Source organism: Osmerus eperlanus, chromosome 6, assembly GCF_963692335.1.
Source record: "Osmerus eperlanus chromosome 6, fOsmEpe2.1, whole genome shotgun sequence".
Taxonomy (NCBI): Eukaryota; Metazoa; Chordata; class Actinopteri; order Osmeriformes; family Osmeridae; genus Osmerus; species Osmerus eperlanus.
This window is the reverse complement of record NC_085023.1, coordinates 6,351,922-6,369,206: the sequence shown is the minus strand read 5'-3', so window position 1 is coordinate 6,369,206 and position 17,285 is coordinate 6,351,922. Positions and strand designations below refer to the sequence as shown.

Below are 17,285 nucleotides of genomic sequence, written 5' to 3'. Positions count from 1 at the left end.
GTCTATATTTCATTTAAGAAGCATACAGATTCTGGTTTGGCATAATGAAAATTGCTTTTATCATATCTTTGATAAAAAGAGGTGTGATTTGGTAAAATAGAGAATCTAAAACAATATTGGTCTTAAACTTAACTGTTTTAAAAGACAGAAAAGGTTTTTTGGAGTGAAATAAATTAGACTAACAGTTGATTTTCTAAAGAAGGGAACAAAGAAACAGATTGTCATTTCTATGCATGACTAATAGGAGTTGAATATGGGGGATCGTTTTTTAGATGCTGTTACATGTGTTTGCTCAACAATAAGAAAACTGAAGGGAAAATACTGCCTGGTAATTATAGATACAGTATGTTTACTATGTGAACTGAAGTCTTTCCCAGTCCTATACCAGGTGCATAACACCATTTGAATTGATTTATTGGAGATCATATGTAATACCACAACTTAAACCTTTCACATAGCATGATGAAGAGGCGAATCAAATGGTTAACCAATTTTATAAAAAAAAATGCTAACTAGAAAAGAGATGTCTTCTGCTAAATTCTGTTCCAGGTGAAGCAGTAAACCAAAGAGTGGAGGAGTCAAACGAGGAGATTGGGTATTGATTAAAGTTATCAATGAAAGGAGGGATCTTATGATAACTTTAAAATATCCTGTCTAATTTCTGGTTTTTCTATTTGTTTCGAATTTAGTTTATTTTATTGCAATTCTAAAAGCTTGGCTAAAGTTGTATGTATGTGGTGAAGGGGGCCTGTGAGCATGTCCAGGTCTGCCGTGGATACATGGATGTCGAATGTCCACTCTGGAGTGACGGTGGGTTTTCCCCTATAACATCATTAGGGTTTTCCCACTGTGTCCAGTGTGTCCACACCACTTGGCTATAACGCTGCATAGTCTCATCATTATTGTATGTCAACATTGTGTAATCGGTAATGGGATATTTTTTGAATTTGGGTTTGTTGTCACACCCTATAAGGGTGTGAAAGGAGGGATTTATTTGAACTTTAAAAATATCCACTTTAAATCCTGAAATGGGTTCTTGATTTCAATATCTGTGTTTAATCATTGGTGTTCGACTGTTCGCATCTCATTTGACTCAGTTACTGCTTGATCATGGGAGATAAGGTGATGCTGGGACTGTAACTCTTTTCTGCTTCAGGACGAGTCAGACCGGCGGGTCTGACTACCTAACCCCTGTTCTAAGGCCCCATTCCCCTGGAGACCCTGTCCCCCCCCCTTCTCACTGGATGATCTACCCCTTCCCCTTGGAGACCCTGCCCCATCTGCCCCTATGCCCCATCAGACCTAGGAGTGGTCTGCCCCCCCCCCTTCCCCTTGAAGACCCTGCCCCACCTGACCCACCTGCCCCAATACGTCATCAGGTGTTCGGGGAAGCCTGTTGTACATTTATGGACAGGACCATTCAAGGTCATCGAGAGAACCTCGCACGCCCTAAGGGTGCTGGGGAAAGGGAGTACGTGGTACCACTGGAGCATGTGTTCTGCTGCTCCAGAACCCAGTCGTACGTTGCAGGAGTTGGTGGAGAAGGGCCAGGAGGGCCAGTGAACTGTTTGCTATTTGCTACGAATGTGAGAGTCCGGAAAAGAGGGTTACGACGAGGTCAAGAGTAATACTGCTTGATCACACTAGAGTTGTACTGGACTAAGACAGTTTTCGCTATTTTGCTTAAGAGTGTGTTTTATCAATATCAACATGAAGTGTGTTACAGGGTTAGCCTGGCTGGGATTGCTTAGCTTAGTCATAGGCTTGCAAGTGTATTATTTTTTGTATTTACCACAACAGTTGGAGAGACGGGCAAGACAGAACAATCCACCGGAGGTATGCATGACCGCCTATCAGGGATGTTGTGCATGTTTGCTCTGTGTGGGTGTTGTTGTATCCCTTGTATCAGGTCCCTGTGTAACAGGATCATTGTCTCGGCTGAGGAGAACCCGACGAAGGGGTTCCAAATGCCGTTGCTGGGGCTGGCTGACCAGGACGAGGAGGCGGTTGTTGGTCCGGGCTATGTTGATTGATCTCTGGTGTTTTCAGAGATCAAAAGAGGGATTAAAGAATATATTGTGCTTATTAAAGTTATGCATTGTGCTTATTAAAGTTATGAACTTAGAAGTGTGCTCAGGCTCAAACATTGGGTCTCACACTGGGTGTGGGAAGCAGGCTGTTCTTTGTGTCTCTATCTCTTCATTTTCAGAAACAACCTTGAAACCGGGTGGAGACGGCACCCGAGCAGGTGGGACGCGGAGGCAAGAACAACTCCCTGATGCACGAGAGAACAAGCTCAACCCTTTTTTGATACTTGTTTTTCAATTGCACTGTATAAATATATGCTGGGGAGGGACAGATAGCCAGTTGGACTTCGTGAACCAGCCCAAAACTCTGTTGCGGGTAGGGAAACGTAGACAACCCCAGAGCTCTGTACTTGTTGATTTCCAACTGCTGCATTAAAGCTGATATTATCGGACCTCTGCGACTCCAGACCACTCTTTCTAGAACACAGATTTGTGTCATTGAATTACCATCATTACATATTGGAATAGACACAAAGATTTTGAATCCTTCATTCCCTGCCATTTAGCTGCACATTGTCCAAGGTTTAATGACTGGTCGTCTAATTAAATATCCATATACATATTTACATAAAAAAACTATTCAACTTACTACGACTCTTATCCATAAATTTTTACTGTTAAGAGTGTGCTAACCGAATAATCTTTAAATGTTGCATTAAAGATACATGCCCATGGATATTTTGAACTACTTACCAAATGACTCGCCATTGAAATCATCAGCATTCTAGTTTTGTTCTTATTCGCTGACGTTCTTTGTGTGATAGACAGACGAAAATGTCCAATGATACTAGACACAGAAATGGCTATATTTGATTGGCTTAGATGGTTTTGGGAGCAGTGTTCCCGCCTTCTTCTACGGAGACACAAAACTTTTTTTTACAAGTACACAAATCTTTTTCTTCTACGGAGACACAAAACTTTTTTTTACAAGTACACAAATCTTTTTTGCAAGTTACAAATTTTTGCAAGTACACAAATCTTGCCTTTGAAGGATTCATAAATCTATGTGTCTATTCCAATATGTAATGATGGTATTCAATGACACAAATCTGTGTTCTACAAAAAGTGGTCTGGAGTCGCAGAGGTCCGATAATATCAGCTTTAATGCAGCAGTTGGAAATCAACAAGTACAGAGCTCTGGGGTTGTATAAGTTTCCCTACCCGCAACAGAGTTTGGGCTGGTTCACAAAGTCCTACTGGCTATCTGTCCCTCCCCAGCATATATTTATACAGTGCAATTGAAACACACATATCAAAAAAGGGTTGAGCTTGTTCTCTCGTGCATCAGGGAGTTGTTCTTGCCTACGCGTCCCACCTGCTTGGGTGCCGTCTCCACCCGGTTTCAAGGTTGTTTCTGAAAATGAAGAGATAAGAGACACAAAGAACAGCCTGCTTCCCACACCCAGTGTGAGACCCAATGTTTAAGCCTGAGCACACTTCTAAGTTCATAACTTTAATAAGCACAATGCATAACTTTAATAAGCACAATATATTCTTTACCTTCTTCTGCGGAGACACAAAACTTTTTTTTGCAAGTACACGAATCATTTTCTACAGAGACACAAATCTTTTTTGCAAGTTACAAATCGTTTTTACAGAGCTCGCTCTCCTGGCACTAATTTCACGCCATACTCAAATAGCACTCGAGTAACCCGGGCCCTCGTGGTTCCTTTGAGGCGGCCTACGAGGGAGCCACGCCGCTGAATAGCGCTGCTAGCTACCGGAAACGTTAGCAGCTCCATTTCAGCTAGCTACGTGGGACGACCAGTTTGCCAGGAGCGATTGCCGGTTAGCTACGTGGGGTTGCTAACGGGCAGACTAAAGGCAATATCAACTGTGAACGCGGCACAAAAGTGGTGGTCGTGAGTAGCCCGTGTTGGGCGCGAGGAACACAGTTAAAGGTGACATGACATGAAAACTTCACTTTAGGAGGTTATTTAACATTAATATGAGTTCCCCTAGCCTGCCTTTGGTCCCCCAGTGGCTAGAATTTTCGATCGGTGTAAAACAAGCCCTGGGTGTTCTTCTCCGCCTTTCAGAAAATGAAAGCTCAATTGCTCTGTTTGAAAATCTCCTCTTTGTGACGTCACAAGGAGGAAGGTTACCTCCCCTCTCTCTGCTTTGCCCGCCCGGAGAATCTGGCCCGCCCATAAGAAACTGAGCTACGACCGTGCAAGTGTTTTTATCCTTGAGAGACATCATGGCTCGCAAACGAACGAAGCATTACATTTGCTCAGTTTGGATGTACAAAGGAAAACAAAAATATTTTTACAGTTCCTTCATCCGAGCCTCTGAAGACCCAGTATCTTAATTTTATTTTCTCTGGAAATGCGCCTACACAACTTCTGTTGTAGGCGCATTTGTTTTGTATGTCTGCGCCAAACACTTCAGCCACGACTGTTTCCTCAACTTGAGCTAATACAAAACTGGCCTTGCTGAAATTAAATTCTGGATCAGTACTAACTCTCCTTCGTCCAGCTACTAACCTCGGACAAGTAAGTTAACTAACGTTATTTCATTTTGTAGCTTTACTGTATATGGTTACCTAGCTTGCTACCCTTAGAATATGGCTGTAACGTTAGCTTTGCAGCTAACAGCTGAGTTACTGTCGCTAATGGAAAGGTAGATAGCATCAAGTATGTGTGTGAATACACATGCTGTAACGTGAGTGTTGTACACTTCTTTGTTATTTGGATAACCGTTCTGCTGTTGGTGGTATGGCGCGCGCGATATCCGCCTTTCCCCTCATTGAAATGACTGAGTGTGTACCTCTGCAAACCAGGGTTATCAGATGAGAATGGGAAAATTCGAGGCATCTTACAGCAACGGGGCTACAGCCATTGCGATACATCCATTGTAAACATTAGCGCATGGTGCCGCCCCTCTGCTCTTCATTAGCATTTAAAGCTACAGACACCAAAACAGCGCGTTCTGAGGAAAGCTCCTTGTGGGACTGCTAGTAGTGGCTGTAATTCTGCACCAAGGCTGAATTTCGGGAAAGAGACTTCTGATACAGTATTAGGGGACCACTAAGGCCTATATAAAAGCATCCAAAAACAGCATGTCATGTCTCCTTTAACAGGCCTGCAACGGGGGTTGAACTGATAATTTTATTTGTTGTTTCCATGCCGGCTTTTGTATTTTTTTTATACCTGTATGCACACTAGGGCTGCAACTAACGATTCTTTTAATAATAGATTAATCTGTCGATTCTTTTTTCGATTCATCGATTAATCGGATAAAAAAACAAAAAAGCATTAACTTCCAACCCTTTATTCAAAAACAGAACAGACAGTGCAAATTCACAGTGCAAAACATCTTCAGAATGTGCACAAACAAGCACACAATTTTGAAAAAGTTATTAATATTAGTGTGGATGTAATGCTATTTTCCAAGATGAGCAATTTATTTGAGTTTTGTTTAAAAGTTTATTGAAAATTGAAAGGTTGTGGAAGTAGGCCAGACTTTATTAGAATAATCTGGTGTATATTTAAGATTTGTTGACACAATTTTGAAAAAAGTTCAGATTTGCGAGGATTTAGCTATTTTCAAAGATTAGTGATTTTCTATCATTTTATTTGAAACTTAATTGAAAAAGTAAAGGCTGTGGAAGTATACCAGACATTGTTAAGATACTCTGGTGTCTGTTTGAGGTTTTATATTCCTAAAAATATAATAAAAGTCATTTTTCAAAATGGCATGGGTTGTTTTCACCCGGTCCCTAACGTGATGCTGCAAAGTAGCGTCTTCCGAATGTGAGACGAATGTCGAATATGAAACAAACTTCACCTCGGTCAATTAACACATTGTTTCGGGAGTCAGGTGGCTGAGCGGTGAGGGTATTGGGCTAGTAATCTGAAAGGTTGCCAGTTCGGCCGTGCAAATGACGTTGTGTCCTTGGGCAAGGCACTTCACCCTACTTGCCTCGGGGGGAATGTCCCTGTGCTTACTGTAAGTCGCTCTGGATAAGAGCGTTTGCTAAATGACAACATGTAAGTGTAAGTATAAACAGGGCTAAGATCAATGAAGGCATACAGAAACAGACACGCTGCACGTTTAAGATCGTCAGTCTTTTTTAATTGAGTTTGAGGCATTACAGACACAGAACTTTTACTTACTTTTACATGAGCACAAACACACAGAAGGGAGCAACTTCTTAACTCCTTCTCACATCCCAGCACCTGCTCACACAGTACCAAAAGCAGAAGATAACACATCTGGATCTGGTCTCTAGATTTCTGGGAAAATTGTGTGGAGAACCATCCCTTAACATATAATGTAGAACAGAAGGCACATGGATGGGAGTACACACCTGTTAGAACACTGTTCTCCCCTCACAACAGCAGTTAGCTTTGTTTGCGTCAAGATTGTAATATTTTTTATGCCAAAATATTCTTACAAAGATCAATGTGCTCATTAGGAAATAAATCTCATCATGATCAAAACACATTTCATACAACAAAGGCCTTGAAACATTTAGAAAAGTGTGCATTTTTAAGGAATCTATTTGGTTTCACAGCATCACTGGCCTGTTAAAACGTATATTTGCTTCAAGAAGCTGTCTAATTAATATACATCAATTAATGAAACTTTAAAAGGTGTCTGCTAAATGAATAAATTGTAAAAACTTTATTTACCTCTGCGAACTTTCAGGAGGTATATAAACGGTATTATTAACTTTTGAGAACGTCTCCTGGACCAATAGGAACAGCGTATTGGTCCAAATATTACACTAGTATATAAGAAACCCTCTACTCGTCTCATGTTCCGTATTATACTCCATTTAGTAAAATCTTCTTTTAGCTTGGCTCCTACAGAGGAAACTAGAGCTGTGAGTGTGTGTGTGTGGGGGGGTTATTGGGCAGTAAAGCTGATTTAAAATCAGTTCGAGACACAAACATACACACTGAGGCAAACGATGTAGCAGGTTGGCACCAAATGACACATGAAATAGCTATACTTATATAGAACATCAATAGCAGCCTTAAGCCAGATTTACCCTAAATGGTTAGCACTCTCTCAGTTCAGAATCTATGACCTGCTTGGCCTTAGATCACCCCCCAGTGGAAGACTACCATAACACCCATACAAGTGAGCATGCAGGTTGACACATGGAAGATGGATGGATAGAAAACATTTAAGGGTCCGGATGGATCAGTTGGCAAAGAAAAGGGTAGGAGATTTGGTTAATTTGAGGGGTAGAAATAATTGCAGGAGATCGTCTGAGCTAGGTGCAGTGGAGGAGAGGTTGGGGGGAGTTTGGGTCAGGTGAAGAAGGTTGATAGGGGGGGGCTTTTCAGTGGAAGTCAGGTTTGTCAGGGAAGGTGCATCCAGCTCGTCTGATGATGACGTTGGCGGCATAGTGACCCGCTTTCACACACTGATCCAGAGACTTTTCCTGGACCAACTCTGACAGGAAGCCTGCCAAACAGACATAATGCTTACACACAGAGTACTCACACACCCTATCCCACATGACTCATGCACACTTTCTCTCTCTCTCATACACCCTACCTCCAACGAAGGCATCTCCAGCTCCATTAGTGTCCACGATGTTCTTCTGATCAATCTCCAGCACAGGAAAACAATCCACCTTGTCACCTACACAAACACATTTCTCTAGTAGCTACTCTTCCATCAGTCAGTTTCTGTCTGTCTGTGTGCGCGTGTGTATGTTCACCATTGCACATGATCGTTCCTTCCTTGCCCTGGGTGAAAACAACAACCCTCGGTCTCTTTTGGTTGACTTTTGGCAGAGCCTGGGTCTTCTTGGTGATCTCTTCGATGTCCCTAGTCTACACACAAAAAATAATTTGCATTCATTGGCAAATCACATCCTCTTTCATACATAATTATACTGGTATGTGTGTGACAGCTTGCCAGCTCACTCACTTCAAAGCCCTGCTCATCAGCAAAGGTAGCCGCCTCCTGAAACACACAGGGAAGCCATGAGATATCTGGGCCTTCATTTCAGCCATGCTGCACTGCTATGTGTGTGTGTGTGTGTGTGTGTGTGAGAGAGAGAGAGTCTGCTTGGGTGCGAGTGTGCATGAGAGAGTAAATGAGTGCGTGTGTCCTGCTGTCATTACCGTCTCATTGCCAAAGAGCACGTCCACGTACGGCATGACCTGCATCAGAGCGTCTTTGAAGAACTGGCTGATGAAGGGGGCGGACAGGTTGAGGCTGAACAGCTTGTTGTTTTCTGATGCATGTTTGGCCACCTTTAGTATGGACTCCACTGACACAGTCAGAAAGAACCCCTGGGAGGAGACCACCTGGTTAGAACCTGTCTTAGCCAGTGGCGGCTTGTATAAATGGGCTAACAGGTCTAAGCCCTCCCTATCTTTTACAATTAAGTTGAGAAAAAATATTAAACAACTTGCAACAGATTGTTTAAAATGTTGGTGGAACCTAGAACAGCAACACCAAATATTCACATGAAAAAATTGGCTTATTTTTTCCAGCCCAAATGCATCAGCTACCGTTCATCTTCATAGTGTGTGTGACAGGTTAAGGCATTAATTCAGCCCACAGGCCATTGACTTTTGACCAATGACAGCCGGGGGTGCTACTGTACAAGACTATGGACTTGTAAGTGACAAGTGTCTGGCACACCCTCGTGATTTGTTGCCTAAATTAATGCAGCCCACAGAGGCCGTTTACTTTTTTGATCACTGACAGTGGACGCATAGACTGTCAGGTGCTAGTGGCTTCTGTGTGTGATAGAGTGGGGAACGTGATGTTTGTGATGCCTGGCGCATAATTTTGGATCAGGTGGATCATTCCTTTGTCATCCGTTTCCTTTGTTTCTTTAGAAGAAAAGGTAGAAAGAAGAGGTACAGCGACGTGAGACACACCGTCCAAAGGTTAAAATAACTTGGTAGGAAAGAAAGGACTGGCTAAGGGCAAGTGTAGCTAAAAAAAAGTATTTGACTTGCACTTTTTTAGCCCTCCCACCCAATATCACCACCAACCGTCACTGGTCATAACACTGCATATCCTGCCATAGCATTACATAGCCTGTCACAGCCTTACAAAACCTGTCACAGAACTGTATAACCTGCCATAGCTCTGCACAGGTCATGTCATCGCAATACATAGCAAGCAAACTACATAGTATGCAAACTTCCATTTACGAAATAAAATGAAAGGACCACTCACAGCAATGTAGAAGACCCTGGCCTTCTCTATCAGCTTCCAGTTCTCCTCCAGGTCTAGATGCTTGTCTTTCTTGTAACAGTTAGCAGCAGCCAGGTTAGCAACCAGAGACCTGAATATGGAGGGAAGGGAGGAGGGGAAAGACAGAAATACAGTAGTGGATGACAAACCGCTGGGTGTGATCATTTAACATGGTGGATGTGTGAAAGGCAAGGTAAGCGTGTGTCTCAGAGTGTTTGTGTGTGTACCTGTTGTCCCCAGTGACGCAGACGGCGCAGGTTCCGGTAGGCTCCTCCTCCTGCTCATAGTAGTGGGCGTCGACATGGACCTCCTCTGCCTTCTCCTTCAAGATCTCCCCGAAGCGGTCCTTCCCGATGCAGCCGAAGAACGTGCACACCTTGTGGGGCTCCTGGATCATCCACTACAGAAGACACCACCATAATGGAGTTCAGACTAACTAGTCTGGACACCGTCAGACTGGGTGGGGTGAATATAACTGACACGGATGAAGCTGCACCATATGTGTAGCTGTGTGTAGTGCGTGTGTAGGGGACCACCTGTGCAATCTTTATAGAGTTCTGGGTCGCTCCTCCAGCATGGTATTCCACTTTGAACTTTTTCACAATCTCTTCAAACCTGCATCAAAAAAAACACACACACACAGTGAGGTTAAGAGAGGAAGGGTGTGAGGTAGACGGAGAGAGGAAGTGACAGGGTACCCAACGTGCTGGAGAGAGCAGATGAACCTAGCAGCTGTCCAGTGAAATCCCCGCCAACAATAACAGACAAATACACCACTCTGATTAATCAAGGCTGTTGTCTCATCCTGCATGCATCAGCACTCCCTTTGATGAGCCACTCAACACTTGGCTGCACCATTTAAAAGGTTAATTCAAATGACAATATTTCTCATCTGAAACTTTAAGTGCAATCTCTTCATTGTTTATTGTTCTTTAGCTTGACGCACATGTCCCCCATGTTTAAACACATTATAAATATAGAAGCTTTATCAGCCTCTCCACTGAAGGGTTTGAGTATGTGTGAATGGTTAAGATCGCCGGACATTGATTGAGGCCAACTGCAGCTAAGGTCCTGAGACTGACGGGTGTTTCAAAGAGAAATTCAGGGGAAGGGGACTACAGGAGGGAGAAGAGAAAAGGAGGGGAAGAGCAAGGAAGGGGGAAATACTCAGTTCTCTCTCTGTGAGGAATAGGGTGACCAGAAGAGGACACTTGGGTCCAAAAAGCAGGAAAAAAGGGTCCAAAAGGAGGACAATCCCAAAAAGTTGTTGACCGGGGGGGGGGGGGGGGGGAGACACACACACAACAACAATAACATTATAACATTGTATAACAATAACATTATACAATAACACATTTTAGTAAGCCAGCATTTGTAATTTGAATACAAATCCAATACTTCAATACAAGTGCACTGATTTGTCTTTGGTGAGAAAAGTTTTGTCAAAAGACAAATAAGAAAATGAGACAGTACCATTCCCCAAACTATTTCAATTGTAATAGAAATTAAAATATATAATTTGGTCAGCTCAGCAGCGGGTTTTTTTATCATCCGCTGTTGTTGTGTGCGGAGCAAAAACTGATGTTAAAACGAGTGCCCGGCAGAAATAGCATTATCCTTGTGTCGTTGCCTTGCGCAGGCATGCCGCTCTAAAGCCCCTTTCCCCCTACTACTGCGACAGAGCTTACAGAAGGCACAATATTGATCTTTGCTGCTCTTAGTGGCAAAGTGGAGTTCTGAACTAGGTTTGAAGGAGGTCTTTCTTTTTGGCATCTGAAAGCCTACGCGAGTGGTAAATTGCGATGGTGGGCAGGAAGGGTCAAAAAGGAGGACAAAAGGGCGAAAAGGAGGACACGCAACAGCGGTCCGGACAAAGGACTGGAAAACCGGACTGTCCGGACGAAATCCGGACGTCTGGTCACCCTAGTGAGGAAGAAGAGAAGGGGAGGTGGGAGGGAGATAAGAGGTGGGTAAGAGAGGGAAAAAGGGAGGAGGTAGGAGGGAGACAGAGAGGTCTTGTCTCTAGATACACATCAGCTTTTACATGGTCCTGTTCTGTGGCCCATGACTGATGTGATAAATGGAGAATGTAATGTCATCCAGATATTAAGATATTGAGCCACAGAACCGAGGGGCTGACAGGATCAACAGGAGCAGGGTAGAAACAGCTCAGTGAGGCTGGATTAGCCACCATGTAATGCCATCGCCTAAAGACCTCTACATCTGTTTGGTAGTCTGCTGCTTTTACTCACGCTAAGCTATACCCATAGGGCTGATGCACACTCTCACAGATCTCTCGTCCATCTTATCTACGCTCGTCAAATATTTGCCTTCTGCCTTGACCAGCATTTCATCTCAAAGGGAATGGGAGGTGAAGCCTCCAGCTTTGCTATTGGCCAAAACCAGCTCTCTGAGCGGAGTCTCCTGCTGTGCTCATTGGCTAGCTGAAAGGGACAGAGGTTGGTTGTGGTTGGCGAGTTCTAGAGTGTTCCTGTTTCGTCTAGTCTGCTCTGGAACAGCAAGAGCAAGCTCAGAGTGTGTTCGAGATGGGGGGGAGAAACAAGGCGCATGAACAGGAAGAATGGTGATATACCCACAGTTCTTTGTGTTTGTCCTCTGCAAGGATCTGGTCATTGGCCTTAAGTCCATACCTAAGGGAGACAGAACAAAGTCAAAGCTGGAACATAAATCCACCATACCTAATACTTTCAGCCTCTTGTATGTAACGTAGATTAGCCCCTTTATCCTCTACCTTATTTACAAGCACACACACACACATTATAACACAGTGGCTCAGCTGACTCTAAATTGTTCAATCTCCTACTCTCCATTTAGTCTCTAAGCCAGACATCCAGCGAGTTTTGCCCAGCTCTAATCCAGACATTTATGCAAGTGGCCTGAGAAATTGGACTCCATAACTAATCAAAGGAGGCCTTTGCCCTAGTCTTTAAGCAGCCTGCCCCAGCAAGGCCTCTCCTGTCATACTCTAGCCTGAACTAAAAAGACTGGGCTGGGAATTAACTATATGAATATCACAACACCATACCCACACGAGACAACATACCACAAAAGACGCCACACTATACCACATCTACACCTACACATAAGATTGCCTGTTATAACATACAGAGCGGGAGGAGCTGTCACAAACATATCAGAGGTTGTTTGTGGTGGGACTGGCAAGTGGTGTGATGTATTTTAATAATGTCTGCCATAAAGTCACTAGTAACGTGATCTCTCTTTCTCACGCGCGCACGCAGGAGAGGGGGTGGAAAGAGTGAAAAGTAAATAGGTGGATGAAGGGAGAGAGAAAGGAATGACAGGAACAAATTAGGAGAGGGAGAGGAGAGCATAGGGGGATATGACAAGAGGAGAGTGAGAGGACGCAGCATAGCGGGGCTGTGGCCGGTGGAATCGCCCGACTGTTGGTGCTATCACACTCTTCTGTCTTTACGTGGGTTGACAAAGAGACACAGACAGAAAGAGAACCACACAAAGAAAGAGGTGACAACCCTTTTATACTTTGCATTCAACATCTTCCCTTTGCATGCCTCTTTCCCCAAAGCTATGAGTGACCAGCTGGGAGTCCAATTCCGTCACTCACTTATCTAGGAGGTCCTTGTCCACCACAGATATGATGTCCAGTAGAGGGTTCCCCATCCCAAACAGACAGTTAGCACTGAAACACACAGACAGACACAAAGTTCCATTAGAAACCACACAGCACATGAAGGAAACAGTAATACATGTGTCTAAGCATAGGTACAGATAAATAATGTATGTTACTTATTTTATTATACAATTAACATACACAACACTACTGAACAATCATTATAATTGCATTTATACACAACCTGGATGAAGGCATAGTAATGTACTTGCCTACATCATAAAATGTTGTGCCCCCCGCCTCACACACACACAAGACTCCCAAGTTTTTTCTGGCCACACAGCCTCACTATGAAAAGCCTTAGAGGTGCTTTGTAGGAACATTATATAAAAAGGGGAACAAACTATAATGTTTATGATTTGCCAGCAAAATGAAACAGAAGTGAGGTGTTGAAGTGAGTCCTATTCAGTCAATCATTCAATTATGTTAAATGTTTACCGCGAGGCAACATCAGGACAGGACATGACTGTGTGAGCCATGATCAGTGTGTGTGACTGCATCCATTTGAGTTTCTCTCTGGGATTCTCTGAGTACACTACATGCATTATGGAGTCTGTCATATGAAGCGAGTGCTCGAAAACAAATTCTCAAAACAGCCTTCTACCCCCGCCCCTCTTAGCTGCCCAATAGAAGGACATAATTCACAGACAGCAACATTGTGTGGCTTGAGTTGGCTTTTCGCCATACTCAAGTAAAGCAAACTCAAGACACACAATAGTATTATTCTGCACTGCAGGCAACGTGTGTACGTGTCCTTCTGAGAAACATTGACAGAAGCCCTACAAGCATCAGTTTAACACACATTAACAAACACTTTTTAATATTCAATCCTAAAAACCAACAGACAGCTGTATTCTTGGTACTGTTTCTGCCTCAGTGAAGTGAGCAGCCTCTATGTCCGTCTTTCATCCCACCGCTGGCCAGCAACAGGATCCGTCCGTCTCTGAGAAAAGCCCTGATGGTTGCGCCTAGCAAGAGTATTTCATTACAGGTGCCTCCCGTTCCACAAACACTACACAGTAAAACAACACACCCTCTTTCTACTCACTATCGACAAACAAAAGCATCTCCTTTGGATTACCACAACCCGATACAAATTCCTTCATTTTCCTATCTCTCTATTCTGTGGTGAACACCAACACTGGACATCCAAATAATTTGCAGACAGGCGCAGAGACGAGAGCAGTGTCTACAGAAACAGACGGCTGTGTCCGTCTCTAGGTAGGGGATTCCTCTTTCACCAATTAACATCAGTCCAGAAGACCCTGCATTGATTGTTCAGTGCACACAGGAAATATCATTATCATCCAATCAATAAACTCACTGAAGATAGCTGAACATGTCCAGCCATTGACTACAAAGCACCAGATATAACCATGCCCATTGCATCTATCTGTTAACATTACAATTAATGAAAAGAGCCATGTAATAAGATGACACACTCCCTCCAGTAGGTCAGTGCCCCTACCGTGCAGCAGGCATGATGTCTTCAGTAAGACCAACAGACAAAAACAAGACCTGTTGTCCAAACAGAGATAAACCCAAAAGGGACTCTGCGTCCCAAAACTGTTCATTTCAGTTTGTGCAGCTGGATCGATTTTCGTCTGCATCTAAAGACCCTCCTCTAGGGGCTTAGCTGATTGGTCATGTGGCCAGTGGGCGGGGCAAGGTGGACAAATCTGAAGCGGTGTTTGGCCTCTTTCAATATTTTGCCTACAAGGAACTTGTGTATTTGGATGACACCGTGAGAAGTGTACCACTACAATAATTGGCTTGGGCACTGAGACTATTAGCTGACGAACATATGATCATACTTGATATGCGGGCATAACGCACTGACCAAACAGAAGGGTATACATGGCAATCATATTTTACAGAACAAAGCAAACATCACGTGGTCGGGCAAGAGACTCCCAAAAATGTTCCCAGTTCTGATCAGAAGGTAAAAGTCGATAAAGTGTTTATCTTGAATCACAGCTCTTGCAACACTGTTGTACATTAGGTAGCTGACCATGGCTACCTACAGTGACTGGACGGTGAAATTGAACATTACCGTGGCCAAGTGAAAATGTTTCCTAACCTTGGATTTCAGACAGATCTACTACTGTACAGCTGATATTTTTAAAGTAGGCCTATCGCACTACCCTGTTCAAACTCATGCATGCCTAGCAACAGACACGTGGGAAACCCCACACGCCTGCCGGACTTTACACACAACTTTGCATCAGTGACACAATATGATTTCAACCACACTCCGAGCCAACAGACTAAATACATTTAGAAATCAAGCGGCACGTTTTCATCAAACACCGTCAATGCATAATTATCTAGCCTATTGTTTGAATACACGATCGATTCTAATTCAAATCCCTACGGATTTGACTGTCCTGTCAGGCCAGTGTAAATGCCTTGCACGTGCATTCTGCAAATTAGTTCAGATTTAGCCCTGTGGAATGGCAATCTAACAAGCTCGATAGCTACCTCACCTGAGTTTAACTGGACTCTTTTTCCCTTTGCTCTTTCTGGCTAGGCTTTTCCTTGCTGGGCTCTTCTCTGAGACTGCCTTCTCTTCTTTCCCACCCCTCGTGGAAAGTCGGAGTCTCTTCGATTTGGGTTCTCCAGATGCCATGTTTCTTTCAGTTGCACTGCTTAACAGCCTTCGGGAAGGTCTAAATTGACTGCGAATGAGATATCTAAAGGAACTGCTATAAAATCAATGGACCACAGCTACAGCAACCACACGAGCCAATGTAAGCTGTCCACGCATTGCGCCTGAGCGAAAAGACTAAAGTCAGACGTTGTTCAAATAATCAGGCATCTTTTGGCTTGCTCATGCTTGCACTTTGACACATAACTGCATTGTGTATCGAATGTATTCCAAGACTACGTTGATGCTGTGTGGTGGTAAGCATGTACATATTTAAAACAGGCGTTATTTCAGTGCACATTGGTTGGAAGTCCTTATTCTTGACCACTCACTCACTTCTTGACCACTATTGACCACTCACGCTGCTCATTCTTATTCTTATTTTTATATATATTTTATTTTATATTTAAATTGTTGTATTCTTAGATTGTTTAGTTCTTAGAAATAGTTAAACTTTTGTACTTTTACTTAATTTAGTGTTTTGCACCTCCCTGCCACAGTAAATTCCGTGTTTGTATAACGTACATGGCGAATAAACCGAATTCTGATTCTGATTCTCACATTACAAATAATGAAAACATTATATACACTATCAGCGTGAAGGAAATCTTTCTTATTGTCATTACCAAGTCGCTTAGCCTGGCATCAGGCCAATGAGCTCGCAGATTGGTCTAGTTCCCAGGCTATAACTAACTAGGTTAATGAAGTGAATAAAGTGTTTATATGGAATCACAGCTCTTGCAACACGGTTGAGGCGCAGGTAGCTGACCAGCACCCCCGACGGTGACTAAAAAAATCATGGGCAAATGGGCAATGAAAAGATCTAAAGTATTACACAGGGCTCTCAAGTTTTGAAGACAGGCAAGCAGGGGCGGTTTTAGGCACGGGCGGACCGGGCAGCCGCCCGGGGCGGCATTTTTTCATGTGACGTGGGGGGCGCACGAGCATAAAATAAATAAAAATCTCTGCGCCGCGAAGCGGTTTTCTCTTTTCTATCATTTCACTGTGTGGGGAATTGGCAAATTGGCGCCCCCTTCAGGCAGCTGCTTGCTGAGAAGGTGCCGTGCACAGAAGCTGTGTGAAAAAAGGGAAGGGGGACAGACAGCTCACCTGAATGGGTCTCCCAAATGGAACGGACAAGGGGGGGGGGGGTCTACTGTATAGTGCAATACTCTAAATTAGTGGGCTAAAGTCAGTTGCACCTCGACTTTCTTCCAAATAACGCACATTTCATTCATAATATTATAAATTAAAAAAAAATATATTTGTGTGAAATGGCTAATAAAAATATGTAACACAAAACGATTGTGGTCACCAAGGTGAATTGGTTTAGTCTTGACTTCTGGTCGTGAGTGACAGTGTTGGGGGGATGGGAAATCTGTTGACTGTTGAGTGCCAAAGAACATGGACAGGAAAAGGTCAAGTAAGCCATCAGGTGCCCAATTTCAGAAAAGAAGAATAGGAGAAACGAGAAAAAGATAAAGGTATGCAAATATGTCTCTGTATGATTATTACGGTATCCATGTCATGAATGAAGGGCTAATGTTAATTGGTGGGTATAGGCTAACTCTTACGTTTGTTAGCCTTTTTGCTATGATGCTTGCTATGCAACAACAATATTTCGGTTTTAACTCAACAAACACGAGATAACATTTCACCATAATAGTGTGCTTTGCAACAAAACTGTTACAAGTTCAGTTAT

At 43.3% G+C, this 17,285-nt stretch overlaps 1 protein-coding gene and 1 long non-coding RNA gene across 3 annotated transcripts in view; both read right to left on the bottom strand.

Annotated features, from left to right (window-relative positions):
- Window positions 1–3,172: 3,172 nt before the first annotated feature.
- The window catches only part of LOC134022052 (uncharacterized), a 139,062-nt gene continuing 124,949 nt past the window's right edge, over window positions 3,173–17,285 (bottom strand). The window contains exon 2 of the long non-coding RNA XR_009930610.1: window positions 3,173–3,587. This is a non-coding gene — a long non-coding RNA (uncharacterized LOC134022052). The remainder of the gene's footprint in view (window positions 3,588–17,285) is intronic.
- LOC134022043 (adenosine kinase-like) lies at window positions 6,814–15,670 on the bottom strand. 2 transcript variants are annotated; one of them, XM_062463214.1, is made up of 11 exons: window positions 15,423–15,670; window positions 12,871–12,945; window positions 11,864–11,917; window positions 9,803–9,881; window positions 9,494–9,666; window positions 9,249–9,357; window positions 8,177–8,347; window positions 7,980–8,015; window positions 7,768–7,882; window positions 7,602–7,688; window positions 6,814–7,508 (listed from the first exon to the last, which is right to left on the bottom strand). In XM_062463214.1, exons 1-11 carry the CDS (start codon window positions 15,563–15,565, stop codon window positions 7,384–7,386), a joined length of 1,167 nt encoding a protein of 388 aa, XP_062319198.1. In that variant the 5' UTR covers window positions 15,566–15,670; the 3' UTR covers window positions 6,814–7,383. The 2 variants fall into 2 exon arrangements, with proteins under 2 accessions (XP_062319198.1, XP_062319199.1); XM_062463215.1 differs by lacking the exon at window positions 15,423–15,670 and adding an exon at window positions 14,405–14,539.